General features: G+C 44.8%; 1 protein-coding gene across 1 annotated transcript in view; it reads left to right on the top strand.

Annotated features, from left to right (window-relative positions):
* USP35 (ubiquitin specific peptidase 35) overlaps window positions 1-23,606 on the top strand; it is a 75,759-nt gene that overhangs the window by 5,443 nt on the left and 46,710 nt on the right. The window contains exons 2-3 of the mRNA XM_089691505.1: window positions 9,595-10,332; window positions 12,744-12,879. Of these exons, the coding sequence (XP_089547631.1) occupies window positions 9,651-10,332; window positions 12,744-12,879 (818 nt within the window). The 5' untranslated portion in view covers window positions 9,595-9,650. The remainder of the gene's footprint in view (window positions 1-9,594; window positions 10,333-12,743; window positions 12,880-23,606) is intronic.

The raw sequence follows: 23,606 nt of genomic DNA, 5'->3' as shown, positions 1-23,606 counted from the left end.
GAGTCATCATGGTTATATAGGACATGTATGACCTCATGAGTCATCATGGTATTACAGGATGGGTATGACCTCATGAGTCATCATGGTAATATAAGACATCTATGATCTCATGAGTCATCATGGTATTATAGGATGGGTATGACCTCATATCTCATCTTGGTAATATAGGATGGGTATGACCTCATGAGTCATCATGGTTATATAGGACATGTATGACCTCATGAGTGATGGGTATGACCTCATGTGTCTCCATGGTATTAGGTAATGGCCCGCCCTGGGCACCACAATGGACCAGAAATCATGCATGCAACATTTTCGGCAGTACAACGCAACCCATGTAGATGCATTGCATTTTGCTGCAACCCATGTTTACATGTCAAAGTGCACTAGGGTAGGGAGTGATCACTTCATTTAGCTCTTCTCTCTCAACCATCCAATCATGTGCAAGCAGAAATTCTTTTTTTTGTTCTTGCACGTAGCTGGTACTGTATACTTACCAACATTATGGTCTTGGATTTGGGGACACTGTTAGCCCCGTCCACAGCCTGCATTTCATCCACCCATATTTCAGATGGGTGCACTTGAATCATGCCCTTGCCTCTCAATATGCGGGGACTGTCCACTTTACTGGGTGCTTCCTCCAATACACCACCTCCAAATATGCAGAGATAGGCCACCATGGCCACTTTACTGGTTGGTCCTGCCACAACACTGCCTCTAAAAATGCAGGGATATCCCACCATGACCACTTTACTGGTTGGTCCAACCAAGACCCCACCTCTGAATATGCAGGAATTGCCCACCATGACCACTTTATTGGTTGATCCCACAAAGATCCCTCCTCTAAATATGTAGGGATTTCCCACCATGTTCATTTTACTGAATGGCCCAGCTAAGACACTTCCTCTAAATATGCGGGGATCACCAACCGTGCCCTTTATTGGTAGATCCCGCCAAGAAGCTGCCTCTAAAAATGGAGGGATCGCCCACCATGACCACTTTACTGGTTGGTCCAGCCAAGACCCAACTTCTAAATATGCAGGGATTGCCCACCATGACCACTTTATTGATTGGCCCAGCTAAGACACTGCCTGTAAATATGTGGGGATCACCCACCATGCCCTTTGCTGGTAGGTCCTGCCAAGAACCTGCCTCTAAAATGCAAGGATCGCCCACCATGACCACTTTACTGGTTGGTCCAGCCAAGACCCCACCTTGAAATATGCAGTAATCACCCACCATGACCACTTTATTGATTGGCCCACAGAAGACACCACCTCTAAATATGCAGGGATCACTCACCATAACCACTTTACTGATTGGCCCAGAGAAGACACTGCCTCTAAATATGCGGGGATCACCCACCATGCCCTTTACTGGTAGGTCCCGCCAAGACCCCACCTTTAAAAATGCAGGTATAGCTCACCTTGACCACTTTGCTGGTTGATCCCACCAAGACCCCACCTCAACCCCGCCTGTAAATACGAGGGGATTGCACGCCATGACCACTTTACTGGTTGGTCCAGCCAAGACCCCACCTCCAAATGTGCAGGAATCGCCCACCATGACCACTTTATTGATTGGCCCACAGAAGACACCAGCTCTAAATACGCAGGGATTGCCCACCATGACCACTTTACTGGTTAGTACAGCCAAGGACCACCTCTAAATATGCAGGAATCACCCACCATGATCACTTTAACAGTTGGTCCAGCCAAGACCCAACCTCGACCCCACCTCGAAATATGCAGGAATCGCCCACCATGACCACTTTATTAATTGGCCCACAGAAGACACCACCTCTAAATACGCAGGGATTGCCCACCATGACCACTTTACTGGTTGGTATAGCCAAGGACCACCTCTAAATATGCAGGAATCACCCACCATGACCACTTTACTGATTGGCCCAGAGAAGACACTGCCTCTAAATATGCGGAGATCACCGTGCCCTTTACTGGTGGGTCCCGCCAAGACCCCACCTCTAAAAATGCAGGGATAGCCCCCCTTGACCACTTTACTGGTTGGTCCAGCCAAGACCACACCTCGAAATGTGTAGGAATCGCCCACCATGACCACTTTATTGATTGGCCCACAGAGGACACCACCTCTAAATACGCAGGGATCGCCCACCATGACCACTTTACTGGTTAGTACAGCCAAGGACCACCTCTAAATATGCAGGAATCGCCCACCATGATCACTTTAACGGTTGGTCCAGCCAAGACCCAACCTCGACCCCACCTCGAAATATGCAGGGATCGCCCACCATGACCACTTTATTAATTGGCCCACAGAACACACCACCTCTAAATATGCAGGGATCGCCCGCCATGACCACTTTACTGGTTGGTCCACAGAAGACACCTCCTCTAAATATGCAGGGATTGCCCACAATAACCACTTTACTGGTTAGTACAGCCAAGGACCACCTCTAAATATGCAGGCATCGCTACTGATTGGCCCAGAGAAGACACTGCCTCTAAATATGTGTGGATCACCCACCATGCCCTTTACTGGTTGGCCCAGCCAAGACCCCACCTCTAATTATGTGGGAACCTCCAACTACTACAGTCCCCACACTTTGTCATTTAGAATTACTGCTCATGTGCAGATCAGGTTGATACTGTGATCTCGGGACATGGCCTGTGACCAGGGGCGGACTGAGAACTCATGGGGCCCCCAGGCAATAGGGGATCATGGGGCCCCTGTGTCCTTGCCCAAACTCAAAAAAGCCTATGAAAAAGGTACCAGGGGCATCTCATGGGGCCCCCTACTGACCCTGGCCCCTCGGGCAGTGCTCGAGTTTCCAAATGGTCAATCCGGTTTTCTCTTCGGGAGAGCCCCCTGACCAAGTACTGGGTGTCCGGCTTCGGCTGGACACAAGGAACGGTGGTCCACCAGGCCTTTTGGCCAGGAGGACCAAATGGGAACCTTGTCCCTGTCAGGAGCTTCGTGCCCCGGGGGATCAGGGTAGTGGTCCATCCCCTTCGGGGGAAGGACAAAGCACACCCCTAAGTGCACTTTTTTGTGTGGTGTTTTGCACTTGCACTTTTTTTGTGAACACTTACGGGTTTTTTCGTTATAGTTGCACGTTTGCGGACTTAAAAAAAAAAAAAAAAAAATGGTCAATCCGCCCCTGCCTGTGACAGTGCATTGAAGGACAGAGGGCCAAAATGTGGGACTGTCCCAGCAAGTCCAGGACAGTTGGCATGTATGCTCAAAATTATCTCTCAACTAAGTCAGAATTCTGCTTGCAAAGTCAACATTTACTTTGTTGTTACGCATTGTTCTACACATATAAAATGTGCGTTGCTGCATGCGGTTTCCTGCGTCCTGCACTAGTTAGTTATGTTCTAAAAGCCAATGAAATGGTGAGTAAAGTCGAGCTTGCTATGGGAGGGGTTGACTACCATGTGCTGCCATTGCCATCAATACTGCCTACAATGCACATCGATGCATAAATAAACGCAGACATCAAGGCGTTTCACGTCCGTTTTCTGACTCATTCAGCTGCGTGTGCATATTGCGAAGAAAGCCGGATGTCGTACTATTCAGGCTATTCACAGCATAGCAATAAATCCATGAGAAACCCAGCCTTTTGTAAGACACCTGCTGGCTGCAAGTAGTAAATACGGGCTATTCACATTCAGCATTTCATGTGATCTAATAAATAAAACGTTAGATTCTGTTTTTAGCCCCGAACTCGATAAATATACAAAATCTATATGAAACGTCTTCTGTCCCTTTTAAGTGATGGCAAGAGCCAATCCAAATTTTGTGCCTTGTTTATTATTCATAAGAATTATCTTGCAAGAATGTCCTGGCACAGCAAAACATGATCTCAGCAAGAAAGGATCAGAGATGTAGGGTGAGGTAGCAAGATTCTATTTAAAACCCGATCGAGGAATGTATTCAGAGGTCCTATTAAAGGAGGATTGCTGTCAGCTGGAGGAAAGTCCTGGAGGATGGAGAGACACGTGGTAAAGCACAACTCCAGCCTCCTGTATGACAGTCTACACAAGTCCTAAATCAGGGACTGGCAGATATACAAGTCTCATCAAGTAAACAAAAAAGTTCCTTTGGGGCAATACACACTGCAATCTGATTTTACAATCCCTGATCAATCTCATTTACTTTTACCAAACAAAATGGTAATTGGAGGACAGTTTTTTCAATGCCATCAATTTCCATCCAATCACACAGGCCCATACATTACGTCAGTGTTTTCATACCTCCTTTCAGTCATGAAACCCTCTGAGAGTCTCAAAAATCTCAGCCTTTTGGGGGTCCTCTGCCACATCAGAATCCCACCCCCCCTTCCACACCAGAGTCATCAGCCCCCCACCTCCCCTTTCGTAACAGAGTCCTCAATTTCCACCACCCCCACTTCCCATTTGAAACCTCAGTTCCCCCTTCCACATCAAAGTTCTTAGCCCCCCCCCCCCCAGCCTTCCATATCAGGAGCCTCATTCCCCCCCTTGACATCAGAGTCTTCAGTACCTCCCCTCCTCCCGCCTTCATATTAGAGTCCTCAGTCCCCCCCCCCCCTTCTTTTTTACATCAGATTCGTCAGTTCTCCCATTTAACCTCCTTTTCACACCAGAGTCCTCAATCCCTCTCTTTTCACATCAGTCAGAGTCCTGAAAAGAAGGGAGGGATTCAAGACTGTAATGTGTGTGGGGGGGCATTAGAGTCCTGAATATCTCCCTCCTTTTCACACCAGAGTCCTCAATCCCTCTCTTATCACATCAGTCAGAGTCCTGAAAAGAAGGGAGGGATTCAAGACTGTAATGTGTGTGTGTGTGTGGGGGGGGGCATTACAGTCCTGAATATCTCCCTCCTTTTCACATCAGAGTCCTTTTAAATCATCAGAGTCCTTAGTCTATAATAGAGTCCTCAATCCATCCCCCCCTTTTACACAAGAATCCTCAGTCAATCCTTTACTTTCACATCAGAGTCTGTAGTCCCCCCCCCCATCTCTTCCCAACTAGAGTCCCTTCACATAAGAGTGCTCAGTCTCCCCCATCCCTTCACATCAGAGTGCTCAGTCTCCCCCATTCCTTCACATCAGAGTCCTCAGTCCCCCCCCATTCCTTCACATCAGAGTCCTCAGTCCCCCCCCATTCCTTCACATCAGAGTCCTCAGTTCCCCCCCCCATTCCTTCACATTAGAGTCCTCAGTCCCCTTCCCCATTCCTTCACATCAGAGTCCTCAGTCCCTCCCCCCATTCCTTCACATCAGAGTCCTCAGTCCCCTTCCCCATTCCTTCACATCAGAGTCCTCAGTCCCCCCCCCCATTCCTTCACATCAGCGTCCTCATTCTCCCCCATTCCTTCACACCAGGATGCTCAGTCTCCCCCATTCCTTCACATCACGGTTGTGGATAGTTTAATGCCATGTGGCTGCATCCCATTGTTCTATTGTCTGTCTGGGTTTGGAGCAAACTATTATGGGATGTATGCGTTTATATGTATTAGCTTAGTGTGGGGGGGGTGTCTCCAGCAGCCCTCCCTCCTGATGGGACTGTCTGCTGGTGTGAAGTTTGAATACTTGTGTGCCTCTTGTTACTAAATGTAGATTGCCCAGCCCTGTGTCATTATGCAGGGAGGGGGGACTGTCCCCTGAGTGTATATATGTTGAATCTGTTTTCATATAAACTAGTCTACCTCCAGGTTTACTTCAAGACTGGTGTCATCTAGTCTTGTATGGTCGGCTGTAGTGTCTGTTGTCGGTGTTCGGATGGGGAAGCGGTAGTCTAACGGACGTATTCAAGCGCAGTCTGGGTCGGTTCCGATACACTGATTTGGTGTGACTGAAGACTAAAGAGAGGCCATAGTTACACGAAATCTCCAGTTTTCGGTACTTATCTTCAGTGTCAGACTGGGGTACAGAGCATGTGTCTAACCTCAAGCATTGTTAAACAGGTATAGTTTAGCAGCCATAGACTCCATAGAAACATTGGGTGTAGATTGAAAAGAAAAAATGTTTTTCATCCCAGTTTTCTTTTGGGTTTTTCGATACCAGGATTGCTGAACCACCAGCAGTAACACAAACAGGGAATCGGGTTGACGACTGGTTCTGCAGCTACACTGAGCAAGTGGGAAGGAGGCGGGGGTACCCAAATCTGGCACTTTGTATAGCACTGAAAGAACTGGACAGTGGAAATACAAAATGGATTGTCCCATTCAAATCTGGATGGGTGACAACCCTAATTTTATGTCACAAGAGACTGGCAGAGACTACAGTATATGGTAATTGTTAGTCCAGGGGTGGACTGACAGCTCATGGGGCCCCCCGGGCAATAGGGGATCATGGGGTCCCTATGTCCTTGCCCACACTCAAACCACAGCCAAAAAAGCCTATGAAAGGTCCCAGGGGCATCTCATGGGGCCCCCTACTGACCCTGGGCCCTTGGGCAGTGCCCGAGTTCCCAAATGGTCAGTCTGCCCCTGAGTTAGTCACACTCAACTGGAATTGTTCTGAAATGTTGAAGACATCTCTTAGCGTATCCTAGCCATTTCTTCAGTTCCAATGAGTGTCAGAAAAAAATCAACAGACAGTAAAAGGCAGTTTCATAGTTCTACTTTAAATGACAGATTAGAGTAGACATGTGCAGAAAGAAAAAATGTATTTCATTTCGAATCAAATTAAGTTATTAATTTTGTTTCATTGCATTCGTAACAAAATTAGTTTCATTTCATTTCATTTATTTGTCTTTGACCGGATTCGAAATTTTTAAATGCATTAAAAAAATTCAAATCGAATCGAATTCGAATAGAAAATATCATATCAAGTCATTGTGAAGGATAGCTGTTTCTGGTCTAATCGAAAATTTGAATTTCAGAAGGTTATATTTTATTTTATTCTATTTTAATCTATTCTATTTTTTTCTATTCTATTCCTTTATTTTCTATTCTATTTTATTCTGTTATATTCTATTCTGTTTTATTGTATTATATTCAAAATTCAAATTTCAGAAGACTTCTATATTCTATTTTTTTTCTTTTCTGTTCTATTCCTTTCATTTCTATTATTTTCAATTCTTTTATTTTATATTCTATTCTTTTATATTCTATTCTATTTTGTTTAATTCTATTCTATTCTTTTCGAAATTCGAATTTTGGAAGATAGCTGTATTCTAACACTAATGCTGTCTTTGATGGAAGTCAGCATTATGTTTATATTTTGAATTTGTTTACGAATTTGATTTCATTTTTTAATTCGATTCAAATTTGATTCACTTTTTGAATGCATTTCTGTTTCGTTATTTAGGATTCGTTTAAATGTTTGTTACTATTGTAATTCGGAAAATGGGATACATCTGAATCTCCAAATAATGAAAATTTCATCCGAGTTTGGATTCTGAACAAAACAAAGGAAATAAACTGCTTATGTCTAGATTAGAGTAGATTGATGTGATTGGAACCCAAGACGAGACAATGGCCAAGATTTTGGCCAGCACTGGCCATCATACAGTTGCAAGAAAAAGTATGTGAACCCCTTGGGATTACGTGGAGTTTTTCATGAATTGGGCATAAAATGTGCTCTGAACGTCATCTAAGTCACAACAATAGAAGAACACAGTCTGCTGAACATAATACTACACAAACATTAGATGTTGCCATGGTTTAATTGCACATAACATGTAAACATTCACAGTGCAGGGAGGAAAACGTATGTGAACCTTTGGACTTAATAACTGGTTGACCCTCCTTTGGCAGCAATAACCTCAACCAAACGTTTCCTGTAGTTGCAGATCAGACCTGCACAATGATCTGGAGTCATTTTGGACCACTCCTCTTCACAAAACTGTTTCAGTGTAGCAATATTCTTGGGATGTCTGGTGTGAATCGCTCTCTTAAGGTCATGCCACAGCATTTCAATCGGGTTGAGGTCAGGACTCTGACTGGGCCACTCCAGAAGGCGTATTCTGTGCTGTTGCAGCCATTGTTTTGTTGAATTACTTGTATGCTTTGGGTCATTGTCCTGTTGCATCACCCATCCTCTGCGGAGCTTCAGTTGGCGGACAGATGGTCGTACGTTTTCCTGCAAAATGTCTTGATAAACTCTGGAATTCATTTTCCCATCAATGACAACAATCCGTCCAGGCCCTGAGGCAGCAAAGCAGCCCCAAACCATGATGCTTCCTCCGCCATGTTTTACAGTGGGGATGAGGTTTTGATGTTGGTGTGCTGTGCCTTTTTTTCTCCACACATAGTGTTGTGTGTTCTTCCCAAACAACTCAATCTTGGTTTCATCTGTCTACAGTATATTTTGCCAGTAGTGCTGTGGAACATCCAGGTGCTCTTTTGCAAACTTCAAACATGCTGCAATATTCTTTTTGGACAGCAATGGCCTCCTCCGTGGTGTCCTCCCATGTACTCCATTCTTGTTTAATGTTTTCCTTATTGTAGATGTGTCAACAAAAATGTTAGCATGTGCCAGAGATTTCTGTAGGTCTTTAGCTGACACTCTGGGATTCTTCTTTACCTCGTGCAGCATTCTGCGCTGTGCTCTTGCAGTCATTTTTACAGGACGACTACGCCTAGGGAGAGTAGCAACAGTGCTAAACTTTCTCCATTTGTAGACAGTATGTCTTACCCTGGACACATGAACATCAAGGCTTTTGGAGATACTTTTGTAACCCTTTCCAGCTTCATGCAAGTCAACAATTCTTGATCGTAGGTCTTCTGAGAGCTCTTTTCTGCGAGGCATGGTTCACATCAGACAGTGCTTCTTGAAACCAGTAAACCCAAAACAGGTGTGTGTTTTTTAAGGGCAGGACAGCTGTCGGCAACACATCCAATATCATCACACTGATTGGAGTCAAGGTTGGCTCACTCCTGGCTCCAATTAGCTCTGGGAGAAGTCATTAAGCTAGGGCCTCACATACTTTTTCCTCCCTGCACTGTGAAGGTTTACATGTTATGTGCAATTAAACCATGGCAACATCTAATGTTTGTGTAGTATTATGTTCAGCAGACTGTGTTCTTCTATTGTTGTGACTTAGATGACGATCAGACCACATTTTATGCCCAATTCATGCAAAACTCCACGTAATACTTTTTCTTGCAACTGTACATTCCTTTTATCCCATGTCTGTCAAGCAAAGCTGATTGAGGCCTCCAAGCCAACCATTGACAGTGCACAATGCTGGTCAAAGCGCCTTCTTCTTGGGTGATCCCCATCGAACTACTACTAGATATACCATCATATGGATAAATGAGTTTCAAAAACCTTTGATAGACTTCTCTTGTTTGAGCTGCCTAGCCTGTACCTGAACGCAGTAAGTACATCCTATTGGAGATCAGTTTGGATTGCAGGCAAGGCAGATCAAATTCAACCTTTTACATTCATACACGTGCCGTTGAGTTGTGTTGCATTTAAATGTAACAGTCAGTGTTCAACAGAAACACAAGGCCTTAGACTTCTTGTAATAGATTTTGGTAAAAACTTTTTGTTCTTGGGATAAAGAATCTGAAATATTCCCTTGAAACCCGAGATCCTTGATAAGAATGCCCCATGCAATGTATATGTTCCTTACAATCATATCTTCACTGTAAAGTTAAATTTCTCAAATTGTCTTCCAGCTTTCTCGTTGATAACTTACAGATAAGTATATATTGTTGCGCCTGGACAAGAAACAATGGACAAGATTTTGGAAGCCGTCATGCAGTCTACTTACCCCATGTATGTCAAGCAAAGCTTGGCTCGAAGAGTAATTGAGGCCTCCAAGCAGCCAATTGACAGTGAACAATGTTGGTCAATGCTGGAACTTTCCACCAAGCTCTTCTTTTTGGGTGAGTCCCGTTTTGCAAGGGAAACTGCCAGAGAAATTCTGGAGGTCTATGGAAGGTACCATCCAGAGGAATTTGAAGAATTTTTCAACGTCAGGTTCATCTTGAGCCTCCTGCAAGAAGGATATGGATCTCTTGGAAAGAGACATGCCTTCATATTGGACTACATCCATCTCGGGCTTCAGTTTGTTTTAGACAAACCCTCCACGGAAGAGATTTTCAGACTTCTGAGGGTAGAAGTGCTCCGTATTGTCTGTGAAAGGCCAAGCCTTAAAATATGTGTGAGGATCAGCAAACTCCTTACATCCTACTCACAGTGCATCCCAATGGGACATCACCAGGTCTTGTTCTGCCAGCAGCTAATCCGATGTTTAGGTCAGTTTCATTGCCATTCGGAAGACGAGGAGGGAGTTATACAGTTTCTGGACCAGGTTAACAGAGTTAGTGGACTACTGCAGAACATCTGGAGGCTAGAGACATCTTTGATCCTGCCATCCTTAAAAGAATTATTTGCTGTAATCTCATCAACAGGTATGAAATATTATAAACATTAGAGATAATTTTTATTATGCTGAACCTCTGGCCTCAAAACTTTGGGTCACTAACCCAAAACAAGTATGAAGATATGGTCTTCTGACTTTACTCTTACTTTCCTGATCTCCAAAAATGTTCTATATACAGGTGAAACTCAAAAAATGTGAATATCGTGCAAAGTTTCATTTATTTCAGTAATGCAACTTAACAGATGAAACTAATATATGAGATAGACTCATTACATGCAAAGCAAGATAGTTCAAGCTGTGATTTGTCATCATTGTGATGATTATGGCTTACAGCTCATGAAAACCCCAAATCCACAATCTCAGAAAATGAGAATATTGTGAAAAGGTGCAATATTCTAGGCTCAAAGTGTCCCACTCTAATCAGCTAATTAAGGTGTCCGTTTATGAACCAGCGATAAATGATCATTGCTCAGTTCTCCTGTGAATGCCTTTTATGAAGCAGTTCTCCGAACGAAGGGAGAACGGTCTCTAAACGCTGGAGAACGGTCTACAAATGGTGGAAAACGGCTGATTTTACTATAATCTCTTTACTAAGCAGAGGTAAATTATCGCTGCTTAGTTTGCGGTCCCTCCGATTCTCCAGCTCTGGGCTGGAGAATCTGGAGGGAGAACACAGATCTCCAGTGAAGAGCTGAACAGTTCTCCACTTATCTCCTGAGTGTCATAAACTGTGAATGACCAGAGAATAGCTGCGATCCTCTGAATCGCAGCTATTCTCTGTGTCATAAACAGACACCTTAGCCATAACACCTGCAAAGGGTTCCTGAGCCTTTAAATGGTCTCTCAGTCTGGTTCAGTAGGAATCACAATCATGGGAAAGACTGCTGACCTGACAGTTGTGCAGAAAACCATCATTGACACCCTCCATAAGGAGGGAAAGCCTCAAAAGGTAATTGCAAAGGAAGTTGGATGTTCCCAAAGTGCTGTATCAGAGCACATTAATAGAAAGTTATGTGGAAGGGAAAAGTGTGGAAGAAAAAGGTGCACAAGCAGCAGGGATGACCGCAGCCTGGAGAGGATTGTCAGGAAAAGGCCATTCAAAAGTGTTGGGGACTTTCACAAGGAGTGGACTGAGGTTGGAGTCAGTGCATCAAGAGCCACCACACATAGACGGATCCTGGACATGGGCTTCAAATGTCGTATTCCTCTTGTCAAGCTGCTCCTGAACAACAAACAACGTCAGAAGCGTCTTTCCTGGGTTAAAGAAAAACAGACCTGGTCTGTTGCTCAGTGGTCCAAAGTCCTCTTTTCTGATGAGAGCAAGTTTTGCATCTCATTTGGAAACCAAGGACCCCGAGTATGGAGGAAGAATGGAGAGGCCCAAGGACCCCGAGTATGGAGGAAGAATGGAGAGGCACACACTGCAAGATGCTTGAAGTCCAGTGTGAAGTTTCCACAGTCTGTGTTGATTTGGGGAGCCATGTCATCTGCTGGTGTTGGTCCACTGTGCTTCATTAAGTCCAGGGTCAACGCAGCCGTCTACCAGGAGATTTTGGAGCACTTCATGCTTCCTTCTGCAGACGAACTTTATGGGGATGCTGACTTCATTTTCCAGCAGGACTTGGCACCTGCCCACACTGACAAAAGCACCAAAACCTGGTTCAATGACCGTGGGATTACTGTGCTTGATTGGCCAGCAAACTCGCCTGACCTGAACCCCATAGAGAATCTATGGGGCATTGCCAAGAGAAAGATGAGAGACATGAGACCGAACAATGCAGAAGAGCTGAAGGCCGCTATTGAAGCATCCTGGTCTTCCATAACACCTCAGCAGTGCCACAGGCTGATAGCTTCCATGCCACGCCGCATTGAGGCAGTAATTGCTGCAAAAGGGGCCCAAACCAAGTACTGAGTACATATGCATGCTTATACTTTTCAGAGGTCCGATATTGTTCTATGTACAAACCTTGTTTTATTGATTGCATGGAATATTCTCATTTTCTGAGATTGTGGATTTGGGGTTTTCATGAGCTGTAAGCCATAATCATCACAATGATGACAAATCACGGCTTGAACTATCTTGCTTTGCATGTAATGAGTCTATCTCATATATTAGTTTCACCTTTTAAGCTGCATTACTGAAATAAATGAACTTTTGCACGATATTCTAATTTTTCGAGTTTCACCTGTATGTAACCTAAAAGGTGTTTAAGCTAGGAGGTATTGACAGCCAGGGTAACATGTTCACAAGAAGGTCAGCAAGGGTGGCCTCCATATTTCTTTTTGGAATCATTCGCTATTTTTTAGGTTTTTGGGCTTCCTGGGCTATATGATATTCCAAACCCTGCAATGAGCATTGTGACTTGGTGTTCAGGCTCCAAGCTGCAATGATAAAAACAGGAGGTATGCAATTTAAGGATTTATTTATGTGCTTCACAGATGAGTTCGAGACTCCCTCTAATTCCTTGGCAAGTGTGGTGCAGTACATTCCACTTGAGCTCATGGAAGGTGTGGTCCGAAATCTGGCCAATGCTGACAGCATCACAGATGCACAGATGATGACCGCCATTAACAGGTAAGTGTATCTGGAACAGGTTTACAAATATGGATGGCAATCAACTGCATTGCTACATTCTGTGGCCTTTAAATACTACTGGTTTACCACCAGCCAAAAGTAAAGTTTTAAACCTGTAGGCAGGGGCGGACTGACAACTCATGGGGCCCCCGGGCAATATGGGATCATGGGACCCCTGTGTCCCTGCCCAAACTCAAAATAGCCTATGAAAAATGTACCAGGGGCATCTCATGGGGCCCCCTACTGACCCCGGACCCTCAGGCAGTGCCCAAGTTTCCAAATGGTCAGTCCGCCCCTGCCTGTAGGCTAGACTACTTTTGCCACCAGTGGTCTAACTATAGGGTAAATTTACTAAAGCTGATGCACTCAATATCTGGTGCAGCTGTGCATGGTAGCCAATCAGCTTCTAACTTCAGCTTGTTCAATAAGGCTTTGGCAGTAAAACCTGGAGGCTGATTGGTTTAAAGTTTTAGTAAATAACCTCCACTGTGTGATGAGGTCCCATTGCAAAACCATTAAGGGCATAGACACAAGGTAGAATTGGGCCCTAGGCAAGGTGGCAACTTTCCCCCATACTTTCCATCAACATTGATAAGTATTGCAATAAGTACAGAGAAGCTGCCCCATTTGCTTTGTCTGTAGGTGGCTCCATCCAACATCAACGGTCAATGAGTATATCCTTCCCTGGTACAAGGACAGATAAGGTATACAGCTTTGGCCAATTGTGGTCTTCTTTGGCTTACTGCAGAAAGGATTTTTCTGGGCCCCCTGAACAATCACTGAGATATAGGTTCCTGCCTAAGTCACCTTGTGGATGATCTAGTAGGAACCACTGGCATTCTCATGCACCACTATGGTTATACTAATATTAGATCAGGGGCGGACTGACAACACATGGGGCCCCCGGACAATAGGGCATAATGGGGCCCCTGTGTCCTTGCCCACACTCAAAGCACACCCAAAAAAGCCTATAAAAGGTACCAGTGGCATTTCATGGGGCCCCCTACTGACCCCGGGCCCTTGGGCAGTGCCCGAGTGCTCAAATGGTCAGTCCGCCCCTGTATTAGATTCGTCTTCCCATACCCATCCTTTGCCCGTTGTCAGTCGATATTCCGGAACCACCCTGCAAGGCATTCAGAAATGTCACTCGGGGCAGCTAGATAGGGAGAAGAAAGGAAATGTCCAACTTCCTCACTGAAAACCTGAGCATGCGCAGAAAGAGTGGCAACGCTGAAGACTCAGAAATGGCTAGCACAGTGTTGCCTCTCTCAAAACGGAAGAGCTGGGAACTGGTAGGGCCACCAGGTATTTACTATCTAATGATACATTAGGTAGTAAAGAAAAAAAACCTAAAGCACACTTAGCAAGGGGAAGTAGATCTGCAGCTAATAACAAAAAACAATTGGGTTTACTGGCACGATAGATAAATAATTTTGGGTGGAGTCTCTAAAAAAAAGCAAAATTGTCCTTTCATATAAGAGGAGAAAAGGTATTATTCTTTCACTGTGTATGAGATTTGGGTTGCTCATTTCTCCTAAGATATTGATTGGTGGGGGGAGCCGCAGGAGACAGATTATTACTGACCTTGAATGTGCCTTTCCTGTGTGGGTGATGCGGTGGAAGCATTGTACTGAACAGTAAATGGCAGTTATTACATGGGATTTAGCATTCAGGCTGTTAATGTGTGTTATCTCTGATAAATGCAGTATGCATACCTTTTTTATTAGTAGAATTTTTGTTATTTATTTATTTTTTTAATTTGATCTTTTCCCTGTAATTTTATTGAAGTCAGAACTCTTTTAAAACAATAGTTTTCAATTTATATTCCTTTTCTGTGGTCTGTGGTCTATAATCTACGTCCATGCTTTCTCTCTCCACCCCCCTAACATGGACTGTCTTAAAGTAGAAGTCTAATTGCAAATATTAACGTGCAAAGTTTCATATTTTTTATATCTTTTTTTAGTGCTGGCTGTAATATAATAAAGTATATAATGAAAAATATACATTCCCTTTAAGAGGTAACTTCTTCCTCCAGGTGAACAGGAATTGGGAAATCAAGTGTTTTCATATCCTTAACAAACAGCAAAATGTCTTTAAAACAAGCCTTCATATTCTCTGTTCCTGCAGGCACTGTGGAGCAATTCATCCTTAAAGTCCCTTAAGTCCTTCTCTTGGTGACTCAGCCTTCCTAGTTGCAGCTGAGCAGCTCTGCCCCCAGAAGTGACCCAGCAACTCTCTTTGCCTATCCCCCACAGAAATGATTTGGCAGCTTAGTTCCTATTCTCAGAGTCACTACTGGTGAGGGTCAAGGAGAACTGAGCTGCTGATTTACTGCTGAGATACTGCTTACTGCTGAGAGAGGGAAGCAGGTGGAGCTGAGCTGCTGAGTCACTGCTTTGAAGTGGGACCAGCAGGAGCTGAGTTGCTGCTGGGAGAGGGAAGTAGGAAGAGCTGAGCTGTTGAGTCACTACTGGGAGAGTATGCAGGGAGAGGTTAACTGCAGAGCCCCTACAGGCAGGGGGAGCAGGTGATACAGGTCCAGGGACAGACTGTAAACTCATTTGACCCCCATGCAATAGAGGATCATGGGGCCCCTGTGTCCTTGCCCAAACTGAAATAAGCCTATGAAAAAGGTACCAGGGGCATCTCATGGGGGCCCCCTACTGACCCCGGGCCCTCGGGCAGTGCCTGAGTTTCCAAATGGTCAGTCCGCCCCTGTACAGGTCCTATATTATTATTATTATTATTATTATTATTACTACGAGTTTATATAGCGCCAAAGGGTTTGCTCAGCGCTGTACAATAGGGGGGGACAATACATGGCACAGTACAACAAAGACAGACAGCGTACGAGGGGTAAGAGGGCCCTACTCTTACGAGCTTACAATCTAGGAGGGAGGGGGTAAAGGTACAGTAGGAAGTGGCTGGGGGGGATGAAGTGGTAGGAGGAATGAGGGAGGATGGCTGTTAGGTGAGGGTGGGGTAGGCTTCCCTGAAGAGATGGGTTTTGAGGGAGCGCCTGAATGTGAATAGAGAAGGCGACAGTCTGATGGATTGGGGCAGTGAGTTCCAGAGGATGGGGGAGGACCTGGAGAAGTCCTGCAGTCGTGCATGGGAGGAGGAGACCAGGGAGCAGGATAGAAGGAGGTCCTGTGAGGAGCGAAGGGTACGGGTAGGGTGGTACCTGGTGATCAGATTGGTGAGGTAGTCAGGGGCAGTGTTGTGAACGGCTTTGTAGGTCAGGGTAAGGAGTTTAAATTTGATGCGTTGGGCAATCGGGAGCCAGTGGAGGGAGAGGCAGAGGGGGGTGGCAGAGGTGGAGCGGGTGGTGAGGTGGATGAGTCTGGCAGCTGAGTTCAGGATGGTCTGGAGCGGGGAGAGCCTGCACTTGGGTAGGCCAGTGAGGAGGGAGTTGCAGTAGTCAAGGCGTGAGATGATGAGGGAGTGTACTAGAAGTTTGGTGGTGTCTGGGGTGAGGAAGGAGCGGATCTTGGCAATGTTGCGAAGATGGAGCCTGCATGTGTTTGTGAGTGATTTGACATGCGGTTGGAGGGAGAGGTTCGCGTCAAGAATGACGCCAAGGACTTTGGCTTGCGGGGCGGAAGTGATAGTGGAGTTGTTGGTGATGATGGATAGGATGGGGGGGGGGGGTGTGGGCAGGGGGAAAGACGAGAAGCTCGGTTTTGGAGAGGTTAATCTTGAGGAAATGTAGCGACATCCAGTCTGAGATGTCATTTAGGAGGTGAGTGATGCGGGCGGAGATAGTGGGGGTGAGGTGAGGGGTGGAGAGGTAGATTTGGGTGTCGTCAGCATAGAGGTGATAGTTGAAGCCGTGAGATTGTATGAGTTTGCCCAGGGAGGAGGTGTAGATGGAGAAGAGAAGGGGTCCAAGGACAGAGCCTTGGGGGACCCCAACAGAGAGGGGGAGGGAGGGGGAGGTGGCACCATTGTAGGTGACACTGAAGGAGCGTCGGGATAGGTAGGATGAGAACCAAGAGAGAGCAGCATCTCCGATGCCAAGGGAGATATATAACTTGTTGTAGAGCTCATGCTGAGCTTGCTCATTTTGAGCTTGCCTTTATTTTGCTTGCCGGACCTTTGACCAAGTGGACATTTGATAAATGGAGTTAAAAACCAGAGTGGAAAACAGGAGATTATAACAGGAGTCTACTAACCTGTAAGTGACAACTGATATTTCCTGTTAATATTGTAACTGGGATAATGAGTGCTAGCAGGGTGGAAGGTTTTGTGCAGTGCACAGCGTGCCGCATATATGCAACAACGGAGCAACAGCTCCAGGATGGATACCGCTGTGACAGATGTGAGCGGGTTGTCCTTCTGGAAACTCGCGTTAGAGATCTGGAGGAGCAAGTTGCATCACTGGGCAGAACCGACCACATCAAAATGGGTCTTCTGCCCTCTGAGCAGGTAGCTAATGGGATTGATGTGGAGGGCGGAGGGGCTAGTCAGGATTATTAAGTAGGAAGATGGGTTACTGTAATGAGAGGGAGTAGTAGGATCTCACAGAAAAGGAAGGCTGGCCCTGGGTTTGAGCACCCAAACAGATTTGCCAATTTGGGTGAAGATGTGGGGGTGGCAAGGTCAGGGGTGGCAGCCCTGGATGTCACTGCTATCCCTAACAGCCGGGAGGACAGACCATCTGGGAGGTGTGGTGAGGGTACTGAAGGAAGGCCCAGACAGTTGGTGGTAGTAGGGGATTCTATAATCAGAAGGACTGATAGAATAATTTGTCACCAGGATCGCCTCAACCGAATGGTTGGCTGTCTCCCTGGTGCCAGGGTTCGGCATGTGGTGGACTGGGTTGATAAATTACTGGGAGGGGCTGGGCACGACCCAGCTGTCTTGTTCCATGTTGGAACCAATAACAGGATACATGGAAGGTGGAGGATCCTTAAGAATCAATTTAAGGAACTAGGCTGAAAGTTGAAGGGAAGAACCTCTAAGGTAATATTCTCTGAAATATTACCTGTGCCATGCGCAACTCAGGAGAGACAGGGGAAGATTAGAGAACTCAATGCATGGCTCAAGACCTGGTGTAAGAGGGAAGGATTAGGGTTTCTAGAGCACTGGGCTGACTTTTCATTGGGGTGCAACCTATATGCTCGAGATGGTCTGCACCTAAATGGAAGGGGGTCTGCTGTGCTTGGGGAGAGGTTTATGGGGAGGCTGGAGGAGTGTTTAAACTAGAATTGAGGGGGAGGGAGAATTAGATTATAACGGGGTAGACAGATCAGACAGGGGTCAGTACTTATTGGGGGGTGGAATGGGGAAAGATGGGGGGAAGGCTATGGCAGATGATAAGAAGGTTCCCATGTCACAAACAACCAGTGGAATTGGTACCATTTGTATGAAAATAAAAAATATGCAAAAATACGTGTGCACAAGGTGTCAATGAATTAAAGTGTTTGTTCACCAATGCCAGAAGCCTGCCAAGCAAAATAGGGGAGTTGGAAGGTTTGGTGCATGAAGAGAGCTATGATTTAATTGGTATTGTTGAATCTTGGCTTCATTCTTCACATGACTGGGCCATTAATATTCCTGGCTATGTTCTCTTTCGGAGAGACGGGGGGGGGGGGGGAATAGGAAAGGTGGTGGTGTCTGCCTCTATGTGAGAAGTGATCCCAGAGCGAGTGTGAAAGAGGACCTAATTGATGGAGAGTGTGATGAGGCTGAAGTATTATGGGTGGAACTGCACATGGGGGGGGGGGGGCATACTACAAAGGTAATAATTGGAGTTTGTTATAGGCGTTAATGTGTTAATGAGGTGGAAACTCAGCTCCTTGCAAAGATGGAAAGGGCTGCAAGGGCTGGGACAGTGATAATAATGGGGGATTTTAACTACCTGGAAATTGACTGGAGTAATGGTACTGCAGGAACAGTTAAAGGGCAAACATTTTTAAACCTACTACAGGACAATTTTATGGTACAATTCATGGAGGCCCCAACTAGGAATGATGCTCTGCTGGACCTGGTAATCTCAAACCATGCAGAGCTTATTGCGAATGTCCGTATAAAAGAACATCTGGGTAGCAGTGACCATAATATGATTTCATTTATTGTTAGCTGTAAACAGCGAGCACATACGGGACAAATAAGAACGATCAATTTCAAGAGCGCTAATTTTCCAAGACGTAGACTGCTCTCCAAGATGTAGACTGGGGGGGAATATTGGCATCGATGAACACAACACAGAAATGGGAGTTCTTCAGAAAGATTGTATGTGAACACACTGCACAATGAATTCCCATGGGCAACAAGTTTAAAATGCTAAAAATCAAACCTATGTGGCTTACAGCCAAAGTTAAAAAAGCTATAGATAATAAGAAAAGAGCTTTTATTAAATATAAAAATGAAGGAACGCTATCATCGTTTAAACATTACAATGAATATAACAGAATATGCAAAAAGGAAATAAAGGTCGCAAAAATTGAAAATGAACGACAGATTGCAAAGGATAGCAGGACAAACCCCAAAAAAATTTTCAAATATATTAATAGTAAAAAGGTCCGGTCTGAGCATGTAGGCCCTTTACAGAATAATCTAGAGTGGGGGACTGGGGACAAAGAGAAGGCAAATGTATTAAATACCTTCTTCAGCTCTGTGTATACAAAGGAGCATGGGGGAGCTCTTGTCCATAATGGGCATGGTATTGACACAGCTCCAGATGATCCACATTGGCTCACAATTGATATGATCCAAAAATATGTAGACAGTATAAAGGTGAATGAAGCATCTGGACCGGATGGCACACACCCACGGGGCCTTAAAGAATTGAGCTCTGTCATTTCAAAGCCATTGTTTCTCATTTTTAGGGACTCTTTAATGACTGGCATAGTACCACTGGATTGGTGTAAGGCCAATGTGGTGTCAATATTTAAAAAGGCATCAAAATCTTTACCAAGTAATTATAGACCTGTTAGTGTAACTTCTATAGTTGGGAAGATACTGGAGAGTTTAATAAAATACCTCATAGATGAGTTCTAGCTGGAAAAAAATATTTTAAGCAACAGACAGCATGGATTCATGAAAGACAGAAGTTGTCAAACAAATCTGATTTCCTTTTATGAGAGGGTGAGCAAAACCTTGGACAGAGGAGTGGCGGTGGACGTGGTATACTTGGACAGAGGGGTGGTGGTGGACGTGGTATACTTGGACAGAGGAGTGGCGGTGGACGTGGTATACTTGGACAGAGGAGTGGCGGTGGACGTGGTATACTTGGACAGAGGGGTGCGGAGGACATGGTATACTTGGACAGAGGGGTGGCGGTGGACGTGGAATACTTGGACAGAGGGGTGCGGAGGACATGGTATACTTGGACAGAGGGGTGGCGGTGGGCGTGGTATACTTGGACAGAGGAGTGGCGGTGGACGTGGTATACTTGGACAGAGGGGTGGCGGTGGACATGGTATACTTGGACAGAGGGGTGGCGGTGGACGTGGTATTCTTGGACAGAGGGGTGGCGGTGGACGTGGTATACTTGGACAGAGGGGTGGCGGTGGACGTGGTATACTTGGACAGAGGGGTAGGGGTGGATATGCTAATGTGTAAGGTAAAGTCTACAGGCTTGGAAAAATCTGTATGTAAATGGATAGAAAACTGGCTAAAAGATGGTATTCAGAGAGTAGTTGTTAATGATTCATACTCTGAATGGTCTAGGGGTGTCAGTGGTGTACCCCAGGGTTCAGTGTTGGGACCCTTACTTTGTAATATATTTATAAACCATATAGGGTCTGAGATTATAAATCCCATTTCAGTCTTTGCAGATGACACCAAGCTGTGCCGTGGAATAACGTCCTTACAGGATGTCTCCAACTTACAAACCGACCTCAATGTGCTCTGTGTAATTGGGCAACTATGTGGCAAATGAGGTTTAATGTTGATACATGTAAGGTTCTGCATTTGGGGGCTAAGAATATGCATGCATCATACATACTAGGGGGGTACAACTGGGGGGGTCAATGGTGGAGAAGGATCTGGGGGTTCTGGTAGATCACAAGCTTACTAATGGCATGCAATCAAGCTGCGGGTTCTAAAGTGAGCAAAATCCTCTCGTATTAAAAGAGGTATAGACTCCAGAGAGAGATATCATATTACCCCGGTACAAATCATTAGTAAGACCTCATCTGGAATATGCAGTTCAGTTTTGGGCACCAATTCACAAAAAGAACATTGGGGAACTGGAGAAAGTGCAGAGAAGGGCAACCAAACTGATAAGAGGCATAGAGGAGCTCAGCTATGAGGAAAGATTAGAGGAACTGAATGTATTCTCTCTTGAGAAGAGGAAATTAAGGGGGGATATGATCTCCTTGTATAATACATAAGGGGGGATATGATCTCCATGTATAATACATAAGGGGGGATATGATCTCCATGTATAATACATAAGGGGGGATATGATCTCCATGTATAATACATAAGGGGGATATGATCTCCATGTATAATACATAAGGGGGGATATGATCTCCATGTATAATACATAAGGGGGGATATGATCTCCATGTATAATACATAAGGGGGATATGATCTCCATGTACAATACATAAGGGGGGATATGATCTCCATGTATAATACATAAGGGGGGATATGATCTTCATGTATAATACATAAGGGGGGATATGATCTCCATGCATAATACATAAGGGGGGGATATGATCTCCATGTATAATACATAAGGGGGGGATATGATCACCATGTATAATACATAAGGGGGGATATGATCTCCATGTATAATACATAAGGGGGGATATGATCACCATGTATAATACATAAGGGGGATATGATCTCCATGTATAATACATAAGGGGGGATATGATCTCCATGTATAATACATAAGGGGGGATATGATCTCCATGTATAATACATAAGGGGGGATATGATCTCCACGTATAATACATAAGGGGGGATATGATCTCCACGTATAATACATAAGGGGGGATATGATCACCATGTATAATACATAAGGGGGGATATGATCTCATGTATAATACATAAGGGGGGATATGATCTCCATGTATAATACATAAGGGGGGGATATGATCACCATGTATAATACATAAGGGGGGATATGATCTCCATGTATAATACATAAGGGGGGATATGATCTCCATGTATAATACATAAGGGGGGATATGATCTCCATGTATAATACATAAGGGGGGGATATGATCTCCATGTATAATACATAAGGGGGATATGATCTCCATGTATAATACATAAGGGGGGATATGATCCCCATGTATAATACATAAGGGGGGATATGATCTCCATGTATAATACATAAGGGGGATATGATCACCATGTATAATACATAAGGGGGGATATGATCTCCATGTATAATACATAAGGGAGGATATGATCTCCATGTATAAAACATAAGGGGGGATATGATCTCCATGTACAATACATAAGGGGGGATATGATCTCCATGTATAATACATAAGGGGGGGATATGATCACCATGTATAATACATAAGGGGGGATATGATCTCCATGTATAATACATAAGGGGGATATGATCTCCATGTATAATACATAAGGGGGGATATGATCCCCATGTATAATACATAAGGGGGGATATGATCTCCATGTGTACTACATACGGGGGGGATATGATGTCCACGTATAATACATAAGGGGGATATGATCTCCATGTATAATACATAAGGGGGGATATAATCTCCATGTATAATACATAAGGGGGGGATATGAACTCCATGTGTAATACATAAGGGGGGATATGATCTCCATGTATAATACATAAGGGGGATATGATCTCCATGTATAATACATAAGGGGGGGATATGAACTCCATGTGTAATACATAAGGGGGGATATGATCTCCATGTATAATACATAAGGGGGGATATGATCTCCATGTATAATACATAAGGGGGATATGATCTCCATGTATAATACATAAGGGGGATATGATCTCCATGTATAAATACATCAGTGGTTCATATAGTGAACTCGGTGTAGAGTTATTCACCCTGAGGTCATCACAGAGGACAAGGGGGGCACTCTTTACTTCTGGAGGAAAATAAATGTAATCTCCAAACACGGAAAGGTTTCTTCACAGTGAGAGCTGTGAAAATGTGGAATAGTCTCCCTCAAGAGTTGGTTCTGGCCAGTTCAGTGGATTGCTGTAGGAAAGTCCTGGATTCTTTCTTAGATACACAGAATATAACTGGATATAACATTTATAGGTAAAGTTGATCCAGGGAATATCCAATTGCCTCTCGGGGGATCAGGAAGGAATTTTTTCCCCTGCAGGAGCAAATTGGATCATGCTTTGCTGGGTTTTTTTCTTTCCTCTGGATCAACTGTGGGTGTAGGATTATAACTATTTTTTTTTAATGGTTGAACTGGATGGACTTTTGGCTTTTTTCAGCCAGACTAACTATGTAACTATGTAGCTCAGCTGTTGAGTCACTACAGGGGGAGGGGGAACAGGCAGAACTGAGTTGTTAACTCACTGCGGGGAAGGGGGGGGGAGAAGGGGGGAACTAAGCTGTTGGGGGGGGCTTAGTTGTTGAGCCCCTACTGGGGGGGGCAAGGGAAGCTGAGCTGCGAGTCACTACTGGGAGGGGGAGCAGGGAGAGATGAGATGAGCTACTGAGTTACTGAAAGGAGGGGAACAGAAGAAGCTGAGCTGCTAAGTCTCAGATGAGAGGAGGAGTGCAGGGGGAGCTGAGCTGAAGATGAGA

Source organism: Staurois parvus, unplaced genomic scaffold (genome assembly GCF_062004578.1).
Source record: "Staurois parvus isolate SC_StPar_1 unplaced genomic scaffold, SC_StPar_1.0 ptg000563l, whole genome shotgun sequence".
NCBI classification, from domain to species: domain Eukaryota; kingdom Metazoa; phylum Chordata; class Amphibia; order Anura; family Ranidae; genus Staurois; species Staurois parvus.
Note: the sequence above shows the minus strand (reverse complement) of the source record. Positions and strands in the feature narration are given on the sequence as shown.